Source organism: Lasioglossum baleicum, chromosome 3, assembly GCF_051020765.1.
Source record: "Lasioglossum baleicum chromosome 3, iyLasBale1, whole genome shotgun sequence".
NCBI lineage: Eukaryota > Metazoa > Arthropoda > Insecta > Hymenoptera > Halictidae > Lasioglossum > Lasioglossum baleicum.
This window is the reverse complement of record NC_134931.1, coordinates 2,871,277-2,899,099: the sequence shown is the minus strand read 5'-3', so window position 1 is coordinate 2,899,099 and position 27,823 is coordinate 2,871,277. Positions and strand designations below refer to the sequence as shown.

The 27,823-nt window shown below is 38.2% G+C and overlaps 1 protein-coding gene across 2 annotated transcripts in view; it reads right to left on the bottom strand.

The window, feature by feature from the left end:
• LOC143207188 (netrin-1) overlaps nt 1-27,823 on the bottom strand; it is a 201,815-nt gene that overhangs the window by 87,209 nt on the left and 86,783 nt on the right. For both annotated transcript variants that reach the window (XM_076420358.1, XM_076420357.1), the window contains exon 2: nt 5,387-5,575. In XM_076420358.1, coding sequence (XP_076276473.1) covers nt 5,387-5,575 — 189 coding nt within the window. The remainder of the gene's footprint in view (nt 1-5,386; nt 5,576-27,823) is intronic.

The window sequence follows — 27,823 nt, the reverse complement described above, 5'->3', positions numbered from 1 at the left end:
TCCTCTAAACATTGGGTTGGCAAGAAAGTAATTTTGGTATTTCAGAATGAAATAAAACCGAATTTCAAGCGATGAACTTTAATCAATGAAATATTTTCTTATTAATTCTATTTTGCAAGGATCATCGAACAAAAGGGAAAATATTTTATTCGTTAAAGTTCATTGCTTGAATAAAAAAGTTCAGCTCTATTTCACCTTAAAATACGAAATTACTTTCTTGCCGACGCAATATATTACAAAATTTCCCTGAACGTCCATTCTTCGCTCTCAATTTGAAAATTTCTGCGAATATGTTAAATGCAAAAGGTTTCAACTAATCTACACATTTCGGTCGGCCACATAAGAGTTCGTCCCCAGAAATGAAGCAACGAAACGCCGATTTAGCGACTCAGGTGCGCAACATCCCGAAGCATCTCGCCACACAGTGATCATAGGGTAAACGTCTGTCACCATAGTGATCGACAGCGTCACCTCTGAAACCTGCTGCCGAGTAGTCGTCGTCCTAAGCATGGCCGATAAAACCAGCATGGTCGTTTCCTTCACCGTACTACGCAACATTGACTTAAATCAAACCGATAATTCCGAGTGCGTCAAACCCCGCGGGCAATTTATCCTTGCGATCCACATGCGAGATAAAAAGACATACACACACACGCACAGAAACAGTTCGTAACGGAAAATAGAAATCCGAAAGTGTCGCGGATATAAAATGCGTGCGTGTACGATCCTCCGGGCAGGCATGCTCCACATAAGAGAAGATAAAACCGGGAGGGAACGGTGACCATAAATATGTATGAAAATATGAATCGGGCGGGTTGCGCCCGTCTGCGCGTTGCTTGCCGTTCGAACGCGTTAAAAAGACGATAAAACGAGATGAAAAAGAGCAAGAAGAAGAAGAAGAAGGTTTCTTCTTCGAGAGGGGAGGAGGAGGAAGAGAGGAGAGGAAGAAGGAGAGAACAGATGCTGATCGAGCGACACGGTTCGGCCACCTTACCATTCGGAAAAGAAGTCCTCGACTTCGGACGGACATGGGCGCAGGCATAGCGAGGCATATCCACGGGTCACCTCACAACGACATTAGACACGGCTGTTGGTTCGTTGACGAGGCAACAAATTTCCCGGGTAATTCACCGCGGCGGGAGAGAGGGATGGCAGAAAGAGGTGAACGACGATTATGGAAACGAGGGGGACAGAGACACCGGGGCCACAGAGAACCAGAGAACAGAGACTGGCTGAGAGATAGAGAAAGCAGAGGCTCGTCGTTCGTCGTGGAAATCTCGAAACGAGCAGCAGTTGCCTGACCTGACAGCAAGCGGCAGCCGACAGGGCCGTATTTTCCGTGTGCTGGAAACTCCGAGAGCACAAAATTGAGAGGGCTCACCTCTGGGAGCCATTCGGAGTTCACTAACCGTGGAAATGGCACCCGGGCACTCGATGCAACGTTGCGAGGCGTCGCGACGCCTGGATCCCGGATAGAGGACGATGATACCTGTGCCCCCCTGCATCGCCGAGGAAAACGGGCGAATGCCTTTCGGAGATGCGACCATGCGCCGTGCGCTCTTCCACCGTCTCGATTGCACTTCATTTTTTTCCCCCTCTTTTCGAAATGCATTCTCTACGCTCGAGCCGAGAAGAGCGTCCTTCGTTTGCGTCTTTAAGTGCCCGGCACCGGATCTCTTTCCGAGCCGAGATGTTTGCTCGCCACTTCTTCCCGCCTCGACCCCACCGCCGCGCCGCGACGTTTACTAATCTCTTTCTGTGCTTTAAAGGGATGCAACATCGGCCTGCAACTGCCGCTGAATCTAGCCGCGGAATTACACTTTGCGCGAAACCGCTCCGCTAACCGTGTTCCACCGTGTTTCGTTGTAGATCTAGGTTTTTCGATGCGTCTGGACGTCATCGAGCTTCTCAATGTTTACAGATCGCGCGAAGTCAACCAAAGAACGTTCCACAGCCTGCACACACGTGTTTATGTGCAAGCAACGAGCTTCCCTCGTTACGATTACTAATTACGTCAGGCGGAGTAGAGTAGTCGGCGCACAGTGGGGTATTTGGCACGTAAAGACGGAAAAACTGTTTTAGCGTCATCTATTTGCTCAAGATCATAATATATTAGACGATTGCATAAATTCGCGCCCGATTTTCATAGAAGTCCATCCTTTATAGATGATGTTCTTTTCAAATTGTAGGAAAGAATGGTGACTATATAATTTTATTTTTCTAATTGTAGGAAAGAATGGTGACTACACAATTTTATTTTTCTAATTGTAGAAGAGAATGGTGACTATATATAATAATTATTTGAATACTGTTCAGCTTTTGTTCGAAACATTTTCTCCTCGGATTATAGGGGACCCTTGAGAAATCGTGATAATGGAGTGCTACCAACCGAAAAGCTGGAAAATATAAATCGACTTGCGCAGAATTTTGTGCGACAGTCATATAACTCGAAGAATTTTCGAGAACATCATGGAGCGTCTAAATATTTACAGTCTGCGCGAGGTCTCCCGCAGAAAATTCCAAAAGCTGCACACACGTGTAAGCCGCAAAGCTTCCCTCGTTACGATTACAAATTACGTCAGGCGGAGTCGAGTAAACGACGAGAGTAGGCGCGGCGCTGCGCGTTGCGTTTACAGATTCCCCGGATCATGATAAAATTGAACAGAGTTTAAAGCAGTTACTGCGACGTTAGTTACCTGCTCAAAAGCGTCGCGTCGGTTCCCGTGGTAGTTCGGCGGATTTAATTCGCGACGAAAGCCCCGGGGTTAGATTTCATAGGCGGAGAGAAAACGCGACGCGAATCGAGCGTCGCCGCGTCCCACGCAATTTCGCGTCGATGGGTGGCTTCTTCGCTCTAGGTACTAATTTATGAAAGTTCTACTATCCTAAGACGACGTTAAATCTTCTTTTCGTGCCGAGGGCTCTCGGTGAGTGTCGTGTCTCGTTGTTATCTTAACGGCTGCCATGGCTGCTAACGAGAATACAGACTGTTCGTTATCTTCGCGGCGAGAGCACGCGCAAGCCCTCGGCACGACACTTGTGTTTTATATGCGAGCCAGAGACACTGGCAACCGTGGCCACAAGGAAGCCACGATTGCACCATATCTGAGACTATGAGTTGTTAGCGAGGAACGCGTTTAATTACCCTCGGTAAACCCCTTGACGCGCCTTTTCCTGCCTCTCTCTCTCTCTGATTTTCTCAAAATACCACCGGATTACTTCAAAGCGTTCCTTCACGCCTGGACTCGGTTTCTCGGACAACGCTTTCTAGTGGTTAGACCTTACACCGCTCCGCTGTGCCGTGGATCTTCGTTATCTCATCTTGGGAATACGACGTTTCTATTAATTGTCGTGATTTTAATCGTTTCGCCTTCACGTCCTTCCCTCGTTTCTACAGAGTGTCCCCAAAATACATTTTCTTGGATGAGCTGATTGCCTGAGATCATTTCAAGCAACTTTTTCCTTTACGAAAATGTTCTCCGGCGGTTCGTTAAGGAGTTATTAATGAAAAATGCGGGCCAATCAGAGCGCGGCTACAGGAGATCGATTCCCGCTCGGCCAATACCAACGCCACGTTCAGCGGGACCTATGCTCCGATTGGCCCGTGTTTTTTTGTTGATAACTCCGTAACGGAGCCGCGGAGAACATCTTCGCAAAGGAAAAAGTTATTTCAAGTGACCTCAGGAATCGGCCCTTTCAAGGAAGTACATTTTTGGGACACCCTGTATAGTCTAACACGTGCCGAGCCGCTTTTTTCGTGCTTGATGATTCGATTAACACCAAACCTACCACCATTGGTCAAAATGACCGGTTCCAGATTTTTTATTTTACAACTGTTGAAATAATAAAAATGATTTCATAAGGAATAGTTTTATAGATATCTTTAAAGTCTAAATAAAATCAAACTTGTCATTTTTATAAGGGCACATGTACCAGTTACTTTTAAGGCTCCGGGTTTAGTGTTAAAGAATCAAATCGCAATAGTTAATTTTGTAGCAACCGCGAACGGACTAGACAACAAATGCACTGTGTTACAATGACGCGAGTGGAATGTAGTACGTGAACACGCGTGTGCATGTGTAGTGGATGCACGGATGCACCGCGGCGCGGGCATGAATACGTTCCAGCATGCTTTCTCGCGCCAGGAGATCGTTATCCCCGTGTGATAGTTCTTCTGGTCCTAGACGAACCTACATAAATCGAACATAGAGGGGATAAGTCCCTGCTGGTAGCCACTTTGTAACAGTACCGGGAAACAGATGAAATTAATAGTAATAACGGGGTAATAACTGGATTCCACTCGTGGAGAGAACGTGAGAGCAAACAGCGACCGCGCTTGCTAACTGTCCGATTCACCGTAATTCGGCATATTAAGCTGTCACGATCGGCAATCCGCTTTTTGACGAGACGAGGATCGATGATCAACCAGTTCGGGAATGATTAAGCGGTCTAAATTGTTGCCTAATATCAAACAGATACTTCTAAGAATCTGATTATTTGTTCACTGGTTCTAAGCTGTCTCGGCATTTTTTAACTATTTATTAGCGGTTTCTTTCGTCAATTTTCGTATAAATGTACTCCTAAAAATCTCATTATTAAACATATTTGAACTTAATTATTCTTAGGGTGCGAAACTGCATTTTGAAGGGTATTTATTCTTGATTCAGTTCTCGTAAAATTTTGCCTTCTATGTTACCGACTATGATGACTAATTTTGAACGATAAAAGAATATGAAAGTAAAGTCAAAGTGTTGCTACATCTTTGAACATAATTATTCTTAGGGAACAAAATATTGCATTCTTTAAAAAGTGTCTTTATTCTTGATTAAAGAAATGTTTTGACTTCTATGTTACCCATGACAGACAATCTCGTATAACGTCGCCATTTTCTAATTTTGAATGATAAAAAATATGAAAGTAAAGTCAAAAAGTGTTGCTACACATATCCCCCTAAAAAGGTATTATCGTGAAACGATAATTTACATGATGGCGTAGCCCCTTAAGGGCTGAAATAGCATAACTCCGCGAGGTGTTGCAAAATTGCCCACCAACTGTGTCAGAAATGATTTAAAAAATCTAAAACCCGTCACCGTGAGATAGTTATAGTGTTACCAACACGAACATATCGAACCAGACGAATCGTGACTAGATCTGATTAATAGTCCCGCGTCGGATCTACCTGGCGATCATTTTCGCGCGAACGTTCGAGCGTCTTAAATGAATTGTGATTTTCTGCATAATTTCAATGAATCGTACGCCGGCATGCGGGTGAACTTCAACAAGTGGTGCCTGATTAATAGATCAGCAGGGATAGTCTCCTCAAAATTAGCAGTGATTAATAGTCTCTAAGAAAGTGAGAGAGGGAGAGAAAGAGAGTACTACTTACGTTTGCAGGCCTTACGATTCGTGATCGATCTCGTTGGATCTCTGTAGTAACCTTCCCGACAATAATGACAGTGTCTTCCTGCTGTAAAATGCCAGCACTGCAGACAAACGCCTCCGCTGACACGACCCGACAGCTTGTACAGTTCCATGTTGAATATGCACCTTCTCGCGTGTGAGTTGCAGTTGCACTCTGTAACAGATATACACGTTGGTTTAGTCGACCATCCAACTCGTTCCTGCTTTTCCACCTACATTAAAATCCCGGCTAATTAACCGTGCGCAGACACAGAAACAATTATAATTACAATTCACCATCCCTTCTTTTCAACCCTTCGCTGACGAGGATTTATTGGATTGGCAAGAAAGTACGAAAGTCTCGTAATTTTTGTGTTTTAAGGTGAAATGGAGCCCAATTTTTTTATTCGAGCAATGAACTTCAATGAATAAGATATTTTCCCCTTTGTTCGATGATCTTTTGCAAAACGAATAAATAAGAAAATACTTTATCGATTAAAGTTCATCGCTTGAATAAAGAAATTCGGTTCTATTTCACCTTAAAATACCGAAATTACTTTCTTGCCAATCCAATATTAACACTAAACCTGCCGAGCTTTGAAAGTAGCAGGTACATACTTACATTGCCTTATAAAAGTAACAAGATTAAATTTATTTGAACTTTGTGATATATTAAAAAACGTCTTTATAATTTCAGTAATTGTGAAATACAATCTGGATGGTAGGTTTAGCGTTTAAATGTTGTGAAGTATATTTTAAGCTGAGGTGCTGATCAAATATTTTAAATGTAATTTTTCGAAAGTGTGTAAGTGTGTAATAAATAAATTTAAACTTTGTGCGGTTCATATTATAATATCTGCGCTACTAAATATATTTATTTAATATAATAATTTCCCACGAAAGCATCTTTATAATTTCAGTAATTGTGAAACACAAAATCTGGATGGTAGGTTTAGCGTTAAAATATTGTGAAGTATATTTTAAGCTGAGGTGCTGACCAAATATTTTAAATGTAATTTTTCGAAAGTGTGTAAGTTTATTATGTACTCCTAGAGATAATGACACTGATTTCTAGCAGAAATCAATAGCAAATAATGTTGTATACGTTCTGTACAAAATTAGTAGAGGAATTTTTCATGCGTTAACAATTCTTCGCATATTATCTAGGCTAGGTACAAGCTATAGTCACCCCTTAAATGAAATCAATACGTCGGACACGTTTTGCTTTGCGAAACACGGGCGCTTCTTCTTTCTTTCAAGCTTTAGAGTTGACGATAAAAACGGTCAAGGTATTAAACAACTTTCAGAAATACATTGTAGATTTTATAGTTAATAAAACTGTATTCGTGACGTTCATCTGCGATAAGAAAAATTATTTCACGTCCACGTCAACGAAATTCCACTTTTCGCTCCGATACCTATGAATTCAATTAAATTTTACCGCAATGGTAAAAGATCGATGAAATAGTTACAAGCATTCATTCAAATTGATGATTAACATTTACATGTTAGGTTTCCTAGTTATGTGTTTCGCATTAACGAAATAAAAGTTATGAAGTTTCGGTCAAATTTTCCTACAAATAACAGAAACAGTATAACTTATTTCGGGATAACTGTGTGCGAAATTGACACGAGGGGCGGATGAGGGTTGAAATGAGAATTTGCGCGAATACGTGAAATATCAGATCATTGCATAAGTTCGTGCCCGATTTGAAAGTAAAATTCAATGGTTAAATTGTAAAGATTGATTAAAGATATGGTTAAAGATTGGTTAAATTAAAATTAAAAAATGGCTAAATTTTCAACAATTAGAAAAGAATGGTGACTACATGTATAATTGATTAATAAAGTTGTATTCATTAAAATTTAACCATTGATTTTTATTTTCAAATCGGGCACGAACTTATGCAATCATCTAATACAAAAGGTTTTAAATAGTGAAGAATAACATTTTGGTTGGCTACTACTGTGTTTCGGTTTGGCCGAGAAGGCTGAACGGGATCCGCGAAGAATACAGGGAGAGACGATGTCGAGTAGTATCGGCGAAAGCGGAAAATAAAGCACACTCGACTCGGTTCGACACACGGATTATTGGGTCGAGTGATTGTATACGAGCAGAGCCGGGAGAGAAAGAGAGAAGGGTCGTTAAAATTGCAAGTTCCTTGCCGATTGCCGCCCTCCAACCCCTGGTGAGGTTTTACTCTCTGCTCTCTTTACCCCTCTGGCCTTTCGATCGGCGCGGCGCGCGGCCTTTCAATTATTCCGTCATTTTCAAGAAGTCACGAAGAAGAACGACGCGGGTGCATCGTGCTCGAGTAGAGGAAGTTACGGCACGATTCTTCTCGAGATACATCTTCGGTTCTCGAGAAATTCAATGGACGGCCGTGTTCGATACGGGCGACGACGACGCCGCGCCGCACCGCGCCGCGACGGCCAATCTAGGAGAAGAAGAAACCAGGCGAAGCGGAAACGAGAGAAAACTGTCATCGTTTACTGAATGGTGACACGTGTCTCCCGTTGTCTCCTCGCCGAGTGAATGCACCCGTTACCTGTTATCGCGATAAACACGCGGAATCTCCGTTCCCTCTTTTCTCTTCTTGCCTCGTGAAAGTTTGTCGACGTTACCAATCAATATTCAGGTGTCACGCCGATAGTCGTCGCCGTTGCTGAATAATCTGCGAAGCCAAAGGTCGATTTTGCTCTTCGGCGTACCGGAAAATTAATCATGTCGAACTTCGAATATTATTATTTTTGCCGCAGGTCTTCGCGAGAATCCAAACGAAAAATGCCGTTAGACCTGCTCTACGTTATTTAACCCTCTAAAACTCTAAACTCTAAACAATCATGAAGCTTATGACTAGACTTTTAATTTTTGTATAATTTATAATATTTAATTTTTGTTTAATTATTGTCAGTAGTAATGGCCCTTTGTAGATACAAAATTAATAAAAAAATCGTACCAAATTCTATAGAACTTTGTATTGCAATATTTTTTTAAAATTCTCATACGCCATAACTGCTTATGACTGCAAGTGAATAGATCGAATTCAAAATAGTCAAAAACTTTTAACAATTGAGAAATACTGTTGTATTGTTTTCAACTCTACAGAATTATTGAAAAAAGAAATACATGTCTATGTATCTCCTGCACCTTAAAATCTGGAAGGACGATTTTTATTTTGCATAGATAAATCGTTTTTCTTAGATCGTACACATACAGAATTGTAGCAATCAAAACGTCTGTTTTGGTCATGTAGGTACACGTTATCCATAAACAATAAAATATCGTTCATATCATTTACGTCAACCCCGATTGCCTAAAATGAAATGATAAATTTTCATAAGGTTTCGATTCTACTTGAAAGTCGATCGAAACTGATAAAGTGGTTCAGTCTAATATAATATCATTCAATTTCGATAAAGTGTTTCCCTTAAAACGACCGTACATCATGTCGTAGCCGATAAATGTCGCCAGAATAATTTATTCTGATACTCGGTCATTAACGTTGCAGGTACTAATTAAATGCCTACACTTTGACGTTGCTTTATTCGTGTATTAATGAGTACTCGGGCACGGACGTTCGTGTTGTACACCGATACACACGGAGTGGCCCCATTATTGGCGATAGAGTCGAGAAACAGGTGATTCTTCGTGGACAAACAAGTCCAAAGTGTAACACACAGTTTGGTCGGAAGAAATGTGTCTTCTAAGGTATCTTAATTCACACTTTAAAAGAACTTTTTACATGAAGTCGCTACACTTTTGTCGACTGTAAATCCCTTATATATTTCCCTTTCTATTTTGTGTTCAGCTTGTACTTATTTTAAACGGGACAACCATTTAACTAACTAAATGGTTATTCATTTATTAAACAGGACATTTGATTGAAAATAAGTTTCAGGCGAAAAAACATTTTATTTATTAGCTTCTGTCATTGTTTGATGAAGCAGATGAAGGGGTATTCGTTTTTCTTAGATCATACAGTTCCTGTTTTCTAGATCAGGACCCAAGGATTTCTAAAAATAGCCATAAACATGAAATAAAGAGCACACATTCAATCTTCCCGCATTTGTTGAGGACGCTGCGAATAAAAAAGGGAAGGTGCAACGTAATTCGCAGGTGTCGACGAGATAAAAATTGCAGCCCCGTAACGAAAATTGTACGTAAATGGAAACGCGAGGGGTAGCATTATCGTCATGAGTACTAAATGAATGATTTTTCAATGAATAAACAGGAGAATAAGTTTTAGGCGTAAAAAATATTTTATTCATTAGCTTCTGTCATTGTTTTCCCATTAATTTCTCGCGGGGTACGACCCACAGAGGAAGGGGTACTCGTTTTTCTTAGATCGTGCAGATATTCTAATAATCACCCGATATTTCCGACCACAGCCATAAACGTGAAATAAGGAGCACACACATTCAATCTTCCCGAATTCAGTTCCTCCCCAAATTTGTTGAGAATGCTGCGAATAAAAAACGGAAGGTGCAACGTAATTCGCAGGTGTCGACGCGATGAAAATTGCAGTCCCGTAACGAAAATTGTACGTAAATGGAACCGTGAGGGGCAGTATTGTTGTCGTGGGTACCGACGCGAAAAAACGATTGAAATCGAGCGATTTAAAAGAACATTCGATTACTTACGTGATACGAGATTTGATGGACTGGATACGGCAACAGTCGTTAAATCCGAGCGGAATATAGCGTGTCAGATCGATCGAATAACCTCTCGATAGTTAATAACCTTGTTCAGCCACCGTCTGAAATTTCTCGATCGATTCCTGTTATTAAGCTGTGGCTGGCCACGGCTCAGACCTCGGGTTGTTTTCGTAGAGGGAATCGCTGTAATTAGCGATTAACCGACGTATAATCGATGTTCTACGTCTTCTGGATTTTCCATCGGTATTCGACGCGAGGATTTTACGCTTTCAGTTTCGTTCCGACGTATTATACATCACCGACAGAAAAGATTTACAATCAAGATAATACAACATACATGTTACAGTGAAAACCTTTTTCAATTAAATTCAATTTCAGTCGTGAGAAGAACTCCTTGGAAGGTTTCAAAGGTTGTACTGTGATTTTATTAATCACTTTCGAACATTTGGTTTCGATTTGGAATGGAAAAAATTCTTCCCTGTTTTCACACGCAATTTTTTACCGTCGAAAACCTTTTGCAATCGGATAGGAAAGATCGCGTTCGATCGTTCGGCAGATAAATGTGGAAAGTTTTAAAAAACGGATGAGATAAATTTACGACTCGTATGTTTGGTTTATAGTATGTATCACCAGTGTGAAAACAAAAATAAAAATGTTCATTTGTTTTGTAGAAATCAGAATAAACAAAGGAATGTTTCATATCGATCAGACAATATTTTCTTCTTAAAATAAAATGAAGATTCACACTTGTTTGTATCCCACGAATTTCTCACAAATGGATAAATATTCGCAATAATTACTCTATCGGTTTTCTAGCTATAAAATTCATAGAAAATGCGAGCTCGATCCCGTTTGTGTGTATTTTATTTATTTCCCAGAATGTAGGATCATATATTACCTGAACACGCACCAATGAGGTCGGATAGCGCATACAACATGTGCTTAATCATACCTCCTGCGTAATAACTACGAACCAAGTGGAACGATCACACCGATGTGATTTATGTGGCAGAAACTGATCAGAACTTCGTAAATACTTGACTACCCGGCCGGGTCCGGTAGATCGGATAAACTACCCGGCGTTCGCACACGTTCCCCTCTTCGGTTACAATCTTCGTTGGATCTCGATAATCAGGCGGATCGGCTTCACCAGATGCGCGATAATTATCGTATCGGGACGACAATTTCATTACGAAATTACCGCTGTGTAATATATAACGTTCGCGGAGGAGCCGTGCGAAACTGCTTTCGTTTCCAGTCTGTAGAGTCTACAGTGTGTAGACCGTAGAACCGAGTAGATATACACCGAGCTACTTCAATTACGGCGGAATTTTAATTTACCGTTGATTAACACGTTCGGGGGCCCCTTAAATAACCTACCCGTTTACACCCGTTTTGGTCTTTTCGTGCGTTTATCGACGCCGCTTGTGGAATTTGTAACAAGAACGCGGGCTACAAGTTCTTTTACACATATAGCAGTGCTATTCTAGATCGATTAAAAATCAGATAAGCGCCTACTGCTGTTGCGAAATTGATGATATAAGACGCACGATATATCTTGCGAAATCTTGTTCATAAGTACACGGAGGATGTTCAATTTCCGCCGCAACAAACTCGAGTGAAATAGAAATTTAATTCTTTTGTATATTCAGCTTGAAAATAATATACTTTAAGATCCTTCATCTGGCGCGTTTTGTCGGCGTTCTTCAAACGGATTTTACTGCTTCCTACCCCAGCCAAGCCATTTGTATTTTATATTTTCGACTTTTCATGAACTTCAGTTTTTACAATTGACTTGGACAATTTTTATTTTGCAGATATAAAAGATTGAGGGTGCTGTTTTTGTGCAATGACTGTGACGACAGGACGTAAATGTAAATGCAAATTCTGGGAACAATTTATCCTATAATATTGCGGCTTTAATTTGTAGGTAACGCGTTGAGTTAATTACGGGCGACGACGCGACGCGACGGTGGGTTTGTCGCGACGCTGAGAAATCGTAGACAAATTGGTTTATCTAGAGGCACGCTTAATTTTCCCCGTTTTCTTCGCGATCTGGAAGATTACCCTGAAACGTCGTAAAGGTCTAACCCCGGAGGCACGACCTTTTCTATGGGGATGGGAGCGTCTGCTATGGCGCACCATTCTCCTTGTAGGAACATTACACAAAAATATCGCGTAAATTACCGAGAGAACGGAAAATTAAATATAAATACTAATTCCTGGTCCACAAGTTTTTACAAGTCATCGCTTGTTAATTATTTGCTCGACTAAAAAATATTAATACTTGATGAGACTAAAAAAATATTAATGCTTGATATATGTCACAGAACAATTAATTAAGAAGATATGTATACGATATCTTTTTGTGATCACCAGACTTTATTTTGACTTTATAATACTATTTTATATTATTTTAAATTAAATATACAGTGACTCCCACTAATAATATTCGGACACTTTTAAAGACACCATCACTTTTTTAATATTGGAATATACGACTTGAAATTTTTGGAGAAGTTAGAACAATTGGTTTGCTACACAACGTGACAAAAATTTTTGAAAAAAAACTGCAAGTTGTTGGAATTGCAGAAAAAATACTAGAAGTTGTATTTTTCAACTTTTTTATGTGGGCTCATATGGAAAATTTGGAAAACACGTTTCGTAGATCTGTATCAATTAAATTCTATTCTTCTAGTTTCTATGAAACTTTCACAGTGCATGTAATTGACACAGGCCTACAAAACGTACTTTTTAAATGTTCAATATAGACCCACTTAAAAAAGTTGTAAAATACAACTTTTAGTATTTTTTCTACAATTCCGATCAATTGCTTTTTTGAAAATTTTCTTTTCACATCCTTAGTGAAAAAAAGTTCAAATCGCATAGTCCAATATTAACAAAGTTATCGTTTTTTTTTTTCAGAGCGTCCGAATATTAATGGGAGTCACTGTAATTCGAATTTTTGTGCTCGAAGTTTTTACAGTGACTCAATACTAGAAGAATGTAACCAAATTTGATAAAACGTGGAGTATATTACAAAGTATGCTGCATAAATTAAATAAAAAAGGGGTAATATTTTCGACGTTTCGCATTTGCGACGTGGAAGAAACACCTGCAGTGAAGTTGCAAGCTAATTTACGTCACGCCGGCGGATGCAAGTACGCGTCTCCGGTAAACGTACCTCGACGAACTTCCGGGGTGAGAGGTTATAAAATCTCTGAAAATTGTTCAACACTTAACCACGTTCCGCACTTGACTCCTATAATACAATTGCGAAGTCATCGTAAGTCTAAAGTCGCTAAAAATATCTTTCAAAATTCTTGAAAAATATTTTTGATGTTACACAATAAACACATATATTCACTGAGACGTGGTTCATTTTATTTCTATTATTTCCTACGATATAAAAATCTATTAAACACTATTCAATATTTGTAAGACAGATACGACAACTCACTAAAACTATGCAGCTCTTGTATCCAGCAATTATATACTTTTTATTTTGCATTAAAGTCAGAAATGTAATAATAACGTCCTTCTCTAATGTTTATCGATTTCACAAATAGCGTGAAAAATCAAAATCTACAACATAATTTATAGATACAACTGATTCTAGATTATTTAATGCATTTTCTACAATAATGAGATATTCATAATTATTGTTGGGCTCACAATATTTTCAGCAAAGCCCACAGTAGATCTAATAAAACCCAATATGTATACAGTGGCCCACAAAAGTGTTCGTACGCCCTTTAAAATAGAATAACTTTTTTATAATTGTACCAAACGACCTGATTTTTTATAATCAATTAAAAGCGTTGGTTTACTAAACGATCTGCAAAAAAATTTCCAAAAGTTATAATTTACAAATACCTAAAATCTTTTTATTTTGGCCCTTAATGAAAATTTAAAATGTATGTTTTGTACATCTGTTAGTTATATGTATACACATACTGAAAATTTCATCGAAATTGATTGACGCAGGAAAAAAACGACACGCATCGAAGGATGTACGATTCTGTGGATTTTAAGCAGAAACTGATCAAAACTCGTGTAAAACTACGATTTTCACCATTTCCAATCGCTTGTAGCTCGTGTGTATCTCAATCAATTTCGATGAAATTTTCAGTATGTGTATAACTAACAGATGTACAAAACATACATTTTAAATTTTCATTAAGGGCCAAAATAAAAAAGTTTTAGAGAATGCCTTTTTCATTTTTGCATGTAACCTTGTAAATTATAACTTTTGGAAAATTTTTTTGCAGATCATTTAGTAAACCAATGCTTCTAATTGGTTACAAAAAACATCAGGTCGTTTGGTACAATTATAAAAAAACTTATTCTGTTTTAAAGGGCGTACGAACAGTTTCGTGGGCCACTGTAATTGATAAAATGAAGATTGGGCCAAGGATACGTCATAGTCGTAGTAAAATCTAGAATCATAACCGTGTCAAGTGTTCAGGATTCCGAATGCGATGTGTGCCCGAGGAATGAACACACTCGAGCGACAAATTAGGTCAAACGGTGCACTGTTTCGCACTTAGATCAAGCGAATACGGCTTAATGATTGCTTTTAGGCGATGGAACGGTAATTAGAGCCATTCTCCACGTCATATCGGTCCCCAAGGGCGGTCTATTGTCACAGAAGACGTCGAGGACCACGGCTCGGGCGAAATTTCAATTCCGGCCATATAGTTGGCTGCACTTAGCGAACTTAACCGAATTACAATCTCCGCACACTTCGCTTTTGTCAAAATGAAGAAGAGACTGCGCGCAAATTGCCCGGACGCAATTTAGTCTTTTAAGTACGCCGCCGCGTACACACGGCATCTATATGATTTTCACTGCTCGCTTCGCAGCTTATGCCACGAGACTGCTATCAAGTAGTATAGCATGTACAGCGAGTACGATGAACATTCTGCCGAGGTCGAATTATTCCGGAAAAGTTCCGATATTACTGCTCTTTAGAAATTTTGGGAAACATTCTTCCTTAATCCTCGTCCACACATCCTGTCAATTTTTTTTCTATTGATGCAATTTGAATCTCAAGGAAGAGATTACTTTGTAGTATGTACTGTGCAGACGTTTAAATACGTCATAATTAGACTGCGGATCTTTATGAATTTATGAAGATATGCGTTGGGCGAAATATAAAACAGTGAAAGATTTTAAAGATTCAAGAATGTTACAATGTTGCTTTTAATGTAACAAAATTGTTAAGGGATCAAATCAATTTTTAAAACGTTCTTAATTTTCATAGAGATCCGTAGTCTAGTTATAACACTTTATTATACTTTGTACAACACAATTTATATAAACAATCTACACACAAGCAGTTTAGATTTACATACTGTTTTCTTACACACTTTACAAAGTAAAGACGTGTAACAAAATTTACTGATGTCAGAAACGTCAAGATGACAGTAGATTGACGACAAGATGACGTCAAAAACAGCTGGAAAAAACTGTATATTTTGCTATACAGAAAAAAGGTGACGACAAAATGCTATTCGTAGAAATATTTAAATGACGAAACATGTTACAAAATGGTGTAACAACATTTGTTACGGTAAAGACACTTCAGAAATGAACGTCGACGTCGCTAATGTTTCTTCCCGCTGCAATTTGTCAACTTTGGCTGACACTGTACACTTCACATAAAAGCAACATTTTCGAGATCGCTCGAAACAAATTGGTCGAGTTCTCCTCAAGAACGTTCCCCAGTATTCCTTATCTGTCTATCAGATATCTCAGAAACATCCTTAAAAATTATCCGGTTCTTTCCACCGTCGTTCTTTTCCCCCCGAGACCTGTGCACGAGTAAGTGGCCCGAAGGAGTTAATTAATCGAATTACATCATCTGGTTCGGAGCAATAACGTCTCTCTAATGAACAGGAAAAAGGTGGCTCATTCTGATAAGAAGCGTCACACGCATTAATGCTATTCAGTCAACACTTTACCGAACAACTTTCCCATTTTTCGTTAAAAAATACAATAGGCACGTATATGTATAGTTGATATAGTCGAATCCATATTTTGATGAAAATCATTTCATTATTTAGGGAATTCCATGAATGCTCCCTTTTTTAACTTGCCTGTGGCGCAAATATTTATTTAAAAAATACAACGCATCGTGAACGTGTCTTTTAAACATCACAGGTATAGTAATTTATAAAAATATAAAACATCAGGACAGGATTGGTGCAACATAATTGAATATCGTGCGAAATCTTTTGGTTCTTATGGGTTAAAATAAACATAGATATACGATAAAAATAAATTTTTTCTTTCTTTCAGGAAAATAGACACAAAGAAAATTTTAGATGATGCACTTGCTCCCCTTTTTAACCTTGTAATCTTTTCTTAAACTATGGTCTAAATATTTATTTAAAAAATACGACGCATCGTGCACGCGTTTTTTAAAAATATCAGGTATAGTCATTTATAAAAATACAAAGACTCACGAGCGGACTGGTGCAACATAATTGAATATAGTAGAAAATTTTGGTTCTTACGGGTTAAAGTTAAAGTAAATACAGATATACAATAAAAATAAATTCTCTCTTCCAAGAAAATAGGAAACCCGAAGGCGAAGGGTGAAGTTTTCTCGGGGACGACGTGGAAAAACTTGTGCACGCGTCCCGTACGATTTCTCGGCTGACTAGTTCGCACAATGGAGATTCTCGCGTCGCGGATCCGTTCGGATAGGCTAGTTCTCCTCTCCATACGGTAATCCGGTGTTTCCTCTCTCGGAAAGGGGGTTAAATGGTTAAAATAAAACACAGTCTAACGGTTCAGCTACGAAAGTTGGCACGGAGCGGATCCGCGGAACCTTGACTACCGGGATTGGATCTTGTAAAGTATCACGGCGCAAGCGGCGAGGAGGGTTCGTGACCTTTCGCAGCCTTTGAAAACTCGAGTGTCTGTATCAGATCTTATCGATACAGCTGGCAATCACCGTTGAACTTCACCGGAGCCGATGATACCTGGCCTGGGTCGGCGGGATCTCCTTTGAAAGCTAGAAAGGATGGGAGAAGAGAAGCCTCTCTTCTTCCCAACGATTCACTGTTTAGTAGTCGTTCCCTCGAACACGTGATACGTCATGTTGTCCGGCACCGCTAACGAGCTTAAATTTAATGGGAATCGTTTCGGACGATGCGCACCGGACTCCACAGAAAAAAAGGGAATTCCAGAAGAAGCCGCCTTTTCGATCGAACGTCTCGAACATCCAAATCGACCGAACATCGAATTAGCTTTCCGTCGGACTGTCTAAGAAACCCTTTGTCAATCCTACTTCGGAAGCTGCGAGACATTCTTTTCTGTCTCATTCTCAGCCACGGTGCCGTAAAAATGACAGCGCCAGCGCTAGAGCTAGATGAAATATTCGGAGAGATTTAATTAACCTGGGATAATGATCATTGATTTTTTTCCGACCAGAAACAAATGACGCTTCTGTTCTCTGAGGCGGCCGTTTCCGTATCTCCAATCTGCTGCAGGTAACCATTTTTCCGAACGCTTTTAGACGACCTTTTGGGAAAATAATGCAGAAAATCGTTCGTGTATTGTAGTAAAACAATTGTTGAACATTGTACGTGTATTCTAGTAAAATAATGCTAAAAGTTGTACGTGTATTCTGTAAAATAATGCTAAAAATCGTTGAGCATACTAAAAATTGTACGTGTACTTAGTAAGATAATGCTAAAAATTGTGCGTGTATTCTGTAAAATAATGCTAAAAACTGTGCGTGTATTCTAGTAAAACAATGTTGAACATTGTACGTGTATTCTGGTAAAATAATGCTAAATATTTTCAGGTGTATTTCAGTAAAACAAACCAGATGAGTTCCCCTCTCTCTGCCATCACGTGGCAGAAGAGCCTAGCGCGGTAGAAGGGGAAGGTAGTGTGGGGACACAAGCTGGCTCTAGCGAAACAGCGCGCCAACGTCTCAGGAGCTCGTTCGCAACGCATCTTTGCATAAGGAGGATGATTACAATGTTTTCTTGAAGCAAGATACGGGTAAACAGGAAGATAAAGCATTCCTTAGGCGTCGTATATAGGTGTGATGAGAGGAGCATTATTCCGTTTAAGCGGAATCGCGGCTGGCCCGGTTTGTTCACGCGAGCAAAAAGAGTAGGTCCACGGTGATGGGGACAGCTGTAGCGGCTCGATTTTAATTCCCCGTAATCCTATAAGCTCTGTAACGCGATTTCACGCTTTCAGATTTCACGTGAGTTTCGTCCTGGACGTACGGGTTTCAGCAATCAACTCAGAAGCTAGCGTCCACCTATATCTAGTTAATGACTTCCTCGACGATGCTCCGGTAAGAAACGAATGGCTCTTTCGAAATACAGTTACGATTTAGGGGCGAACAATGGGAAGCTTCTTTGCGAACGTTGCTAATGAATCAACTGTAGACCTGTGGGCAAAATGGAACCTTCTTGGAGCAATTTGCTAAGGTTAAACGAAAGATCATTTTCCTTGTTAATCACCTTGATTGTATCTACAGTGGGTGTACAAAGTGTTCGTACAGCTATTAAGAACGAATAACTATTTCCAAATTGGACCCAACAGCTTGAGCTTTTCTTTAAGACGTTGGAAGGATTAATTTACTAGCTGATGCGTTAATTATAATTTCTTTTTAATTCTTATTGGTCGCAATTGCGAAGGGAAAAGTGAAGGTCACGATTTTTTAATTTTGTTATCTGTGCCTGTAATACTATAATATTTCCGCATTTGTATAAAAAAATAGTGGAATATTGGTGTTGTGTACGAGTTATTCATCGAGTATCTAATTTATTACTACGTACGCACGAGTATTATTTGTCCGGTAGCTATTTACTTTTATCGAGAACGCCAAATAAACGTGTAAGGTGAAAGCGTTCGATTTATTAATTTATTTATAATACTAGCTTATCGCTATTCAGTGATCTGTATAATGCGTGTAGAGACTTCTGATTACTCGTTGACATAAGCTCATACAGGTGCTAGTATGACAGGTTGAAGGGATAAACGTTCTTGTAGTTGTTCACGAAACTAACAAAATTATTTGCTCTAAATAAAATGAAAGCATCAGTTGTGACAATTTAGATAAAATAGAGATAGTATTTATGTAACAACCCCTTTTTTAATTGAGAAGAACCGCTATTTAAATTTTAGTAAAAGCTTCTATAAAAAGTGTGTTGAAATTATAATTTATATAGCAGTCCAGCTATATGAATCTATATAAAAATGAATTAATAAATGAACGAATTAATTGTATTATACTTTTGCAGTATGTGCTGCTTGTACAAATGCAATACTGCAAAATTGGTGAAGTTGAATCGGTTAAGCACAAACATTTACGTTTTCCGTTATACATTAATTTATTTCATCAATTTATTTAAGCCGAATCATCATCTCTACGACAGAAGCACCAGTTACACGCTGCCACGTAGATTCCGCCACGTAATCCAATTATAATTACATTTGACACGGTCACTGTGTATCTGTCAGTTTCAACACGCTCCCTATGTGAGTATTCGTTTTCATAATTGAAATTCCCTTCGATCTCTCGAATCGGTTATGGTAATAAGAAAATAATAACGCCAAGTTGGCCGGAATTGTTCTCGATGTTAATACAACGGCTACGCAACACGTTCGAATCATGCCATCAACACGGATACACTTTTTTCTTTACGAACACACCTCGAAAATCATGTCTGCGTATGTATTTATGTATAATGTATGTGTCCATATAATAGAGGCCAAGGGAAATTAATATTACAAAAACGACCGCCATTAAGTTCTTTGATTTCCCGATGCGTGACACACTAGTTAATTTCTTTTCTCTGTTCTCTTGTTATTGACGGTGAAATATCGTTCTCATAATTTATTATCGTCTTCACTGCTTCTGATCATAAATAAATGAAAGACAAGAGCGTAATAGTAATACACGAACCTATACATACATCGTTTTAAAATAATTAATTCGTGAATGTTTTGTGCGATTGATCACTAGACCATTACTAGACATCCATTAACTTGGAATCTGATATGAAGAAAATAAAAATTATCGAAATTGCAAAGGAAGGCTAAAATATGAATGTATTTTTTCTACTAATTATTTTAATAAACGATGAAGCGATGAAATGATAAATGTGTGCTCCCGAACCGTATATTTTCTTATGCACCAATCGATGCAGCTTTTTATTCTCCATAAAAAGGTAAGCTATGAATGTATTTTTTCTAATAATAATTTTAATAAATGATGAAGTGATGAAATGATTAATGATGTGCTCCTGAAGAATGCAAATCTTTTCTTTTCTGAATAGAGGCGTAGACGGGTCAAGGACTTAAGAAGGTCAACTTTGATTTTTGTATATTTTCTTATGCGCCAATCCACGCAGCTTTTTATTTTTAATAAAAAGGTAAAATATTACTATATTTTTTCTACTAATATTATAATTTTAATAAATTGGGACAGCTGTAATCCGATATTTAGAAACTCTTTAATTATTTTTTTTGTGTGATATTTCATTTATTCATTTTAATTAGTGCACCCAGTCCATAGTGCAGAGATGAACTTGTTCAAAATTTTAGGAACGCACTGTTTTAGCGGTGATTTTTTAAAAAGCTATTTGTCGGGGTAGTTTTAACCCTTGGCAGTCGAGTGGCGACTCAGAGTCATCGCTAAATATTGTTTAAATTATTAAATATGTTGGTATCTAATCAATTACTACGCATTCAATAATAAATAATAATAAAATGAAAAAAAATCGTGTACAATGGAATCGTTCTAGGTAGGAAGAAGTGCTTAATTTTACAAGCACAGAAGCTGGAAATTGTCCACTAACTAAATCCACTAACTAACTTGTCCACTAACTAAGTCCCTCATTAAATTCAACAGAATTTAGTAGGATTTTTATTCATTTTGGATCTACAAATGCTTCCTCAGTTTACAAAAATTGAAAATTCCATGAACATCCGATTTTCGGTTATATGTTTCGCATTAAAAAAGTAAAATTCACGAAGTTTCGGGCAAATTAACTTACAAATAACAGAACAATATAACTTATTTCGGGAAAACTGTGTTAAATTGACACGAGGAACGGATGAGAGTTAATGGTTTACCTTGTAAACTTTACAACAAAGTTCGATGAACATTCGAGAGTTTTCTGAACTTTTTCAAAGCCGACTCGCTTCGACAAGGTGGTTGTTCGGAAGCATCGATAGATTTCGTAGAATTGCGCGCGTCACTTAGCCAGGGGTGAATGCGACGATATCAATTTTGAAGATCTCCGGTCCGGGGATGTTCATAATGCCTCCATAAAACACTCATCCGACAAATTGGCGGCGGAAGCTGCGCCGTTGTCCGTCATCGGGAAGATTAGCCACGGACAGATATAGTACGCGGAACGTCGAGTAAACACGTGACCGTATCCTGTATATTCGGGAAAGCGTAAATTTACGAGCCAATAAATTATCGCGGCACGCCTATCGTGACACCGCTTGCAAAACGCTAACAAGCCGTTAACGGCGTCGCGCGACTACCGACGTTAATGAGAAACGGCATGCGTGAAAAAGGGTCCACTGAAATTTTGACGTGGCGTGAACGAACCAAACCAAAAAAAAAAGTAACAAAACACGAACAGAAAAGAAGAAGCAGAAATGGGATTAAAATTTTCATACTTTATAAGCCTCTCGACCGCGTCGCGATGCTTGGATGAATATCAGATAAGTATGTACACCGCGGCACGGATTAGCGCGACGTTTTTCCAGATCGGATTAGCATTAATAGTCCGGTTTATCTTTCTCGAATTCATGCGGCCGTGGCGAATTCTCCGCTGAATGTTAATACGATCACGGGGCTCGTATATGGATTAGAGCGATAATAAGCACAAAGTTTATATTCTGCAGCGGATTCACATGAATCGAAGTTCTGAGGTTTAAGTCTTTCAGGAATTCTACCTTCTTGTTCGATTTATAAAAATTCTGAACCATGGGCGCGATCTAGAGCTGTGAATTATTCGTTGAAATATTGCAAGTTAATTGTTTTCGATGATTAGAATGATACCAAACACGGTGTCATTCGGATTATATCTACTCGTTTAATCGACGATTCCACAAAACCTCGATTATCTGACATAAATAAATTTTGTTTGAATAAAATGACCACTTTAATGCAAAATAGGTATTTGACATTGTAGTCGACAAGTTTGTTTACGCTTGGAACACTAAACTTAAAGTTTCAAGATTGCAAATACTATAGCACACATGTATAATACACATGCTCAGAATAGAATCATAAAAATCAGTAGTGCTCAGCGATTATCACTCAAAAAGAGGAAAGGAGCTAAAAGTTGGCGGATAAAATGGAGGTACACGTAAGAAAGTTCCGATAAAAGGAAAGGGGCGAGTAGCGGCGAGTTCTTTCACCGCTTATTCGATAATGGGTGCTAGGAGTGATGCCATAAACGACACGCCGGGGCAACGGCGGTGTCACTTGTTCACCATTTTCATTACAAATGGTCTCATCTCGGGACACGTGTTTGTTTATGTCGTCGTCAGTCGTGCACCGTCGCGTCGGTGCTACTAGCTCCAAGCACTTACTGTAAATGTATTCCACGCGAGAGGCATGCGAAGTGGAACAACTTTACTATCCCTCCGCCATTATGGCTCCTCTCCGCAGACTTATATTACGTCAGGAAGTTGTTTATTCGACAAGGGACAAACACTTGGCGCGGCCGCGAAATATCGCGCGCTCCGCTATCTGTACCCTATCAATGAAAACGCGTAAACGTTCGTCAAGGTTCGATTCTTTATAGGCGCTTCCCTGTGATACTCTTATCCACCGGGTTCTTGAAAGGCGCGTTCTCGCGTCATGTTAAAATTTAATCCTGTGATGGTACCATAGGCTCCTTCGTGACCTCAGCAAAATTTTCTGTATACTTTTACAATAATGTACACTAACGAGCATAACTGATTCAACACATTTTAAATCAGAACAACTTTTTTATGAATGGACCAAACGACTTCAATTTATCTTGTAAGGCTAGAAGAATTAGTTTAGTAAATGACATCTAAAAAATATTTTGAAAAAATTCATTTGGTCGGAATTGCGAAAAAAATAGTAAAAATTGATTTTTACTACTTTTTTAGCTGGGCCAATAACGAAAATTTAAAAGATGTGTTTGGTCAACTCGTAAAAATGATATACGCTCTGAAAATTTCATTGAAATTGGTTAATTGGTTTACGAGCTATAAGCGATCAAAAATGGTAAAAATTGCAATTTTTCAAGATTTTCAGCCTTTTTACCCACTTTTGATAATTTATAGTTCGTAAACCAATTAACCAATTTCAATGAAATTTTCAGAGCGTGTATAATTTATACGAGTTGACCAAACAAATCTTTTAAATTTTCGTTATTGGCCCAGCTAAAAAAGTAGTAAAAATCAATTTTTACTATTTTTGTTCGCAATTCCGACCAAATGCATTTTTTCAAAATATTTTTTAGACGTCATTTACTAAACTAATTCTTCTAGCCTTACAGAGAAATTGAAGTCATTTGGACCATTCATAAAAAAGTTATTCTGATTTAAAGTGTGTTGAATCAGTTATGCTCCTTACTGTATATGATGAAATAAAATATATGTATAAAAAAAACTTATTAAAAACCACGCTTATATTAAAATGCACTAAAAAGGAGAAAATAATTTTTTCCTGGTTCTCCATAAAATACCGAATCCAGTTAAATGATTAATAATATTTCTCCCCAAAATTTTAAGCAATTAGTTCAAAATTTCTTCTGTTATAAAATTAGTGTCGGAATAGATAGCAAAATTTAATATAAATTTAAATAAAATCATGACATTAGTGACTATGAAAATAAAAGTGTAGAGCACTAAACTATATTGACGTAATCTTCGTGTCCGTTCCACTTAATATGGTTTAGTAATAATACTAATAATACTAATACTAAAATACTAAAAATACTAATTTTATAACAGAAGTTAAAAGATCAAATATATTGAATCAAAATTAGACGAGTGAAATCAATAAATTATTCTTAATCCTTATCTCGGTGTCTCGGAGAGTCACCACTAAAAATTGCTGTACCATTATTCAAAATACTGTGTGCATTATTTTTGTTTCATAAAATGAAAAAAATCATGTACAATGAAATTATTCTAGGTCGGAAGAAATGTTTATACATATAATAGTTCGAAATATAAAACCCGCGGAACAGAACAGGGACGAACCGTTTCAATGATGAACGTAACGTCGAGAATCGAACTGTGCCACCAGCCGCACTTGTTCGGAAAAACGTGGCGCGATCAAAACGTCACTGGCTTATCTGTCTCGAGATCGTAAATCTGTTACTTTATTTCTTCTCTTATCTGTGAAGATGGTGCAAAACTGGCGGGCCAGTAGTAAACCCGAAGGTACGTAGTAAAAAATAACAAGGTCATTCGGCGGAACACATAGCGAGGGTGAACCGGCGGAAACACTTTATCCTACACCATTCTATGGGCCAGTTCTCCACGTATGATACCGAAAAATCAGTTTGTTAAATGGTCTGGAATCTGAAATTGGCCCGGACATAAACGTACCCCGTCGTCGTTGCCTTGATTCGATCCCAGCATACTTTCGCGGATACTTTCTCGAGTAGATAAACCAAACATCGACTGACCAAATGGCCGACTCGGCAACTGCGATGTTTAATAACGAATCACTGCGATTCCGTGAAGTGCTCGAATTTCTGCTAAATGGAAGTACGTATTTCGATTCCCGGAGAACTGCTCGAATAATATTGAAATTCGCAGTTTCCACCTCCTCAGTGTTCTCGGTCCGCGTGGCCATTTTTGTCCATTTCTCTGTTCGTAGGTTCAACGGATATTTTTATGTATCCAATGTAAATCAATTTGTAATTGTCCAAGAACGCAGAGATAGTTTACAATTCTCGTATTGGTCGACAAGAATATTCATTTCAAAAAGATGAAATAGAATGAAATAATTTCGGAAAGCATTCTTATTCTAGCAATTATGTATTTTAGCACGGTGTTTTCTGCATAATGAAAATACATATTCCTATTCCCGGAGAACTGCTCGAATAATATTGAAATTCGCAGTTTCCACCTCCTCAGTATTCTCGGTCCGCGTGGCCATTTTTGTCCATTTCTCTGTTCATAGGTTCAACGGATATTTTTATGTATCCAATGTAAATCAATTTGTAATTGTCCAAGAACGCAGAGATAGTTTACAATTCTCGTATTGGTCGACAAGAATATTCATTTCAAAAAGATGAAATAGAATGAAATCATTTCGGAAAGCATTCTTATTCTAGCAATTATGTATTTTAGCACGGTGTTTTCTGCATAATGAAAATACGTATTCCTATTCCCGGAGAACTGCTCGAATAATATTGAAATTCACAGTTCCGACCTCCTCAGTGTTCTCAGTCCGCGTGGACATTTTTGTCCATTTCTCTGTTCGTAGTTTCAACGGATATTTATATGTCTCCAATGTAAGTTAATGTATAATTGTGCAAGAACGCAGAAATAGTTTACAATTCTCGTATTGATCAATAAGAATATTCACTTGAAAAAGACATTGGAAATCATTTCGAACAATCATGGTTATTCTAACATTTATGTATTTCATAACGAAATAACTTGTAGTAGAATTGCCGATTATAATTTGAATACTTTGTGCTTGTATTACTATGCTTAGCACGGTGTTTTCTGTACGAATGCACGTTCGTCGAGCCACGTGTAACGCGGAAATATGTTTTACGGTAATTTTGAGAGAACATTTCGAGACTTTTAAGAGGCTTAAGTACCGGCCTGAATTACCTGTCTGGCCGTCTAAGGTGAAAGCACGCGGGAATATTACCATCTAAATGGTTAACATTATAATGTTATGTAAAATGTTATTTTACCGGGCTTATAAAGCAGCGTCGGGACAAGAATGCTCGTTATATTCGCTGTATACTCTGTCCGCTGTTTTTGCTAATACATAAAGTGGGCGTGTTTCACAATGTTCCCTGCTTAAGTGATTCTTGTCACTTGAAGCCGAACTTCTTGCACCGACAAGTATCACTTTGAGACTTAACACGAGACATAATTTTCAAAAATGTCACAGCACTGTGTACACATAAAATTGTCGAATGGAATCAAATTAAAATGGTCATGCTCTTCTTTAACTGTATACTTGTTTCAAAGCATAGCTTCTTCCTCGGTTATAATAAATTTTTTTTCACTATAAATATGTATATAAAAAGAGAAGAATCGGCACGAACTTTTTCCGGCGATTAATATTATATTTAGATTTTTAGATGATCGAAAACTATGAAAGTGGCAATGTTATTTTTTTAGAGGTTCTCGGCTACCGTGCTATGTACGGTTCACAGTTTCAGTGTCGACGATCCACATGATTCAAGGTTCTGTGTGGGAATGGAAGGTCTGGACTGGTCAGCTTGCCCACGTGTATTTCTTTAAAACCTTTTGTTGCCTCTGTCAGCTCTCTAGGAATATTCAAACACGCTTCTCTACTTCACGAAACCTAAGCACACACAGTGAAGTGACGTTTTACAACGCGCGCCGTTTCTACGCCCTGTACGAGATTACGGCTCTCGCAGAGCTACAGCACTGTAACACAATCCACGTGTTATAATTCGAGGGTAACGTGGTTCTGTAGAAATCTAGCAAGATAGTACAAATGCTCTTTAGTGCAGCAGTTTTTTTCACTCGTAAATAATATTACAAAGCTATTGACAACATGACAATTTGTTCTGTAAAATAGGAAGATATCTTATAAGTAGGCAGCGGATTTGATGCATTTATAACAAAAATGAGTAGGCGTAATTTAAAATATTAGAGACATTAGACGAATTTAAAAATGCTGTTCTATTATTTTCAACACATTAAACATATTAAGAAAGAAAATAAATTTCTATGGCACTCCAGTTGGTTGCAAATCAGGTAAAAAATTTTTATTTTGCATAAAGATCCGCTGTCTACTTATAAGTAAACTTTAATAATAATTTGATCACTGTAAATCTACACATCGTAAACATCCAAACTAAATATCACCGTAAATCGCCAGATGAAAAATTGATTTCAAACAATTCCATCCGCGAGAGTAATGTTAATCGAACAAGTCCCTTCCCCGTATAAAACCAAAACACATATGCGTTCGATAAATTAGTACGGAGTCCATCGTTCATCGTTAATAACCACACCCACACATAATTACAATATTATTTGTTCGCATGTCGATATGAAATGATAACGCGAAACGGTTCAATGAAAACCACTCTGTTTACAATACATTCTGATCAACATCATCGTACTGATTGAATCAATTGAAACGCTGAATTATTGGTTGACACAATCAATCATTGACAATTTTCCATCAGAATGTAACAATGTAGCGAGCACTGTGTTTAACCGTGACTCGAGCTTGTTTACTTTGGTTTAATGCAATTAATTACGTGATAGCGCACGGGAAATGCGATTCTCAAGCGAAACATCCTTTTAAAAATGTCTATCTTCAATAATTTAATTCATTTTTTTCATGATTGCATTAAATCCGCATAAGCTTTGAAACCGACATACAGCAAAGCCTTGATCTACGAAAAACACTAGGGCCCGTGCTGTTCCTTAGATCGTGTAGATCCTACGGTTTCATAGATCGAGGCATTACCGTATATTTAATTATCACTGACGTTATACAAATTAATGTTTAATATACAAGATATACAATATACAAGATTATTTT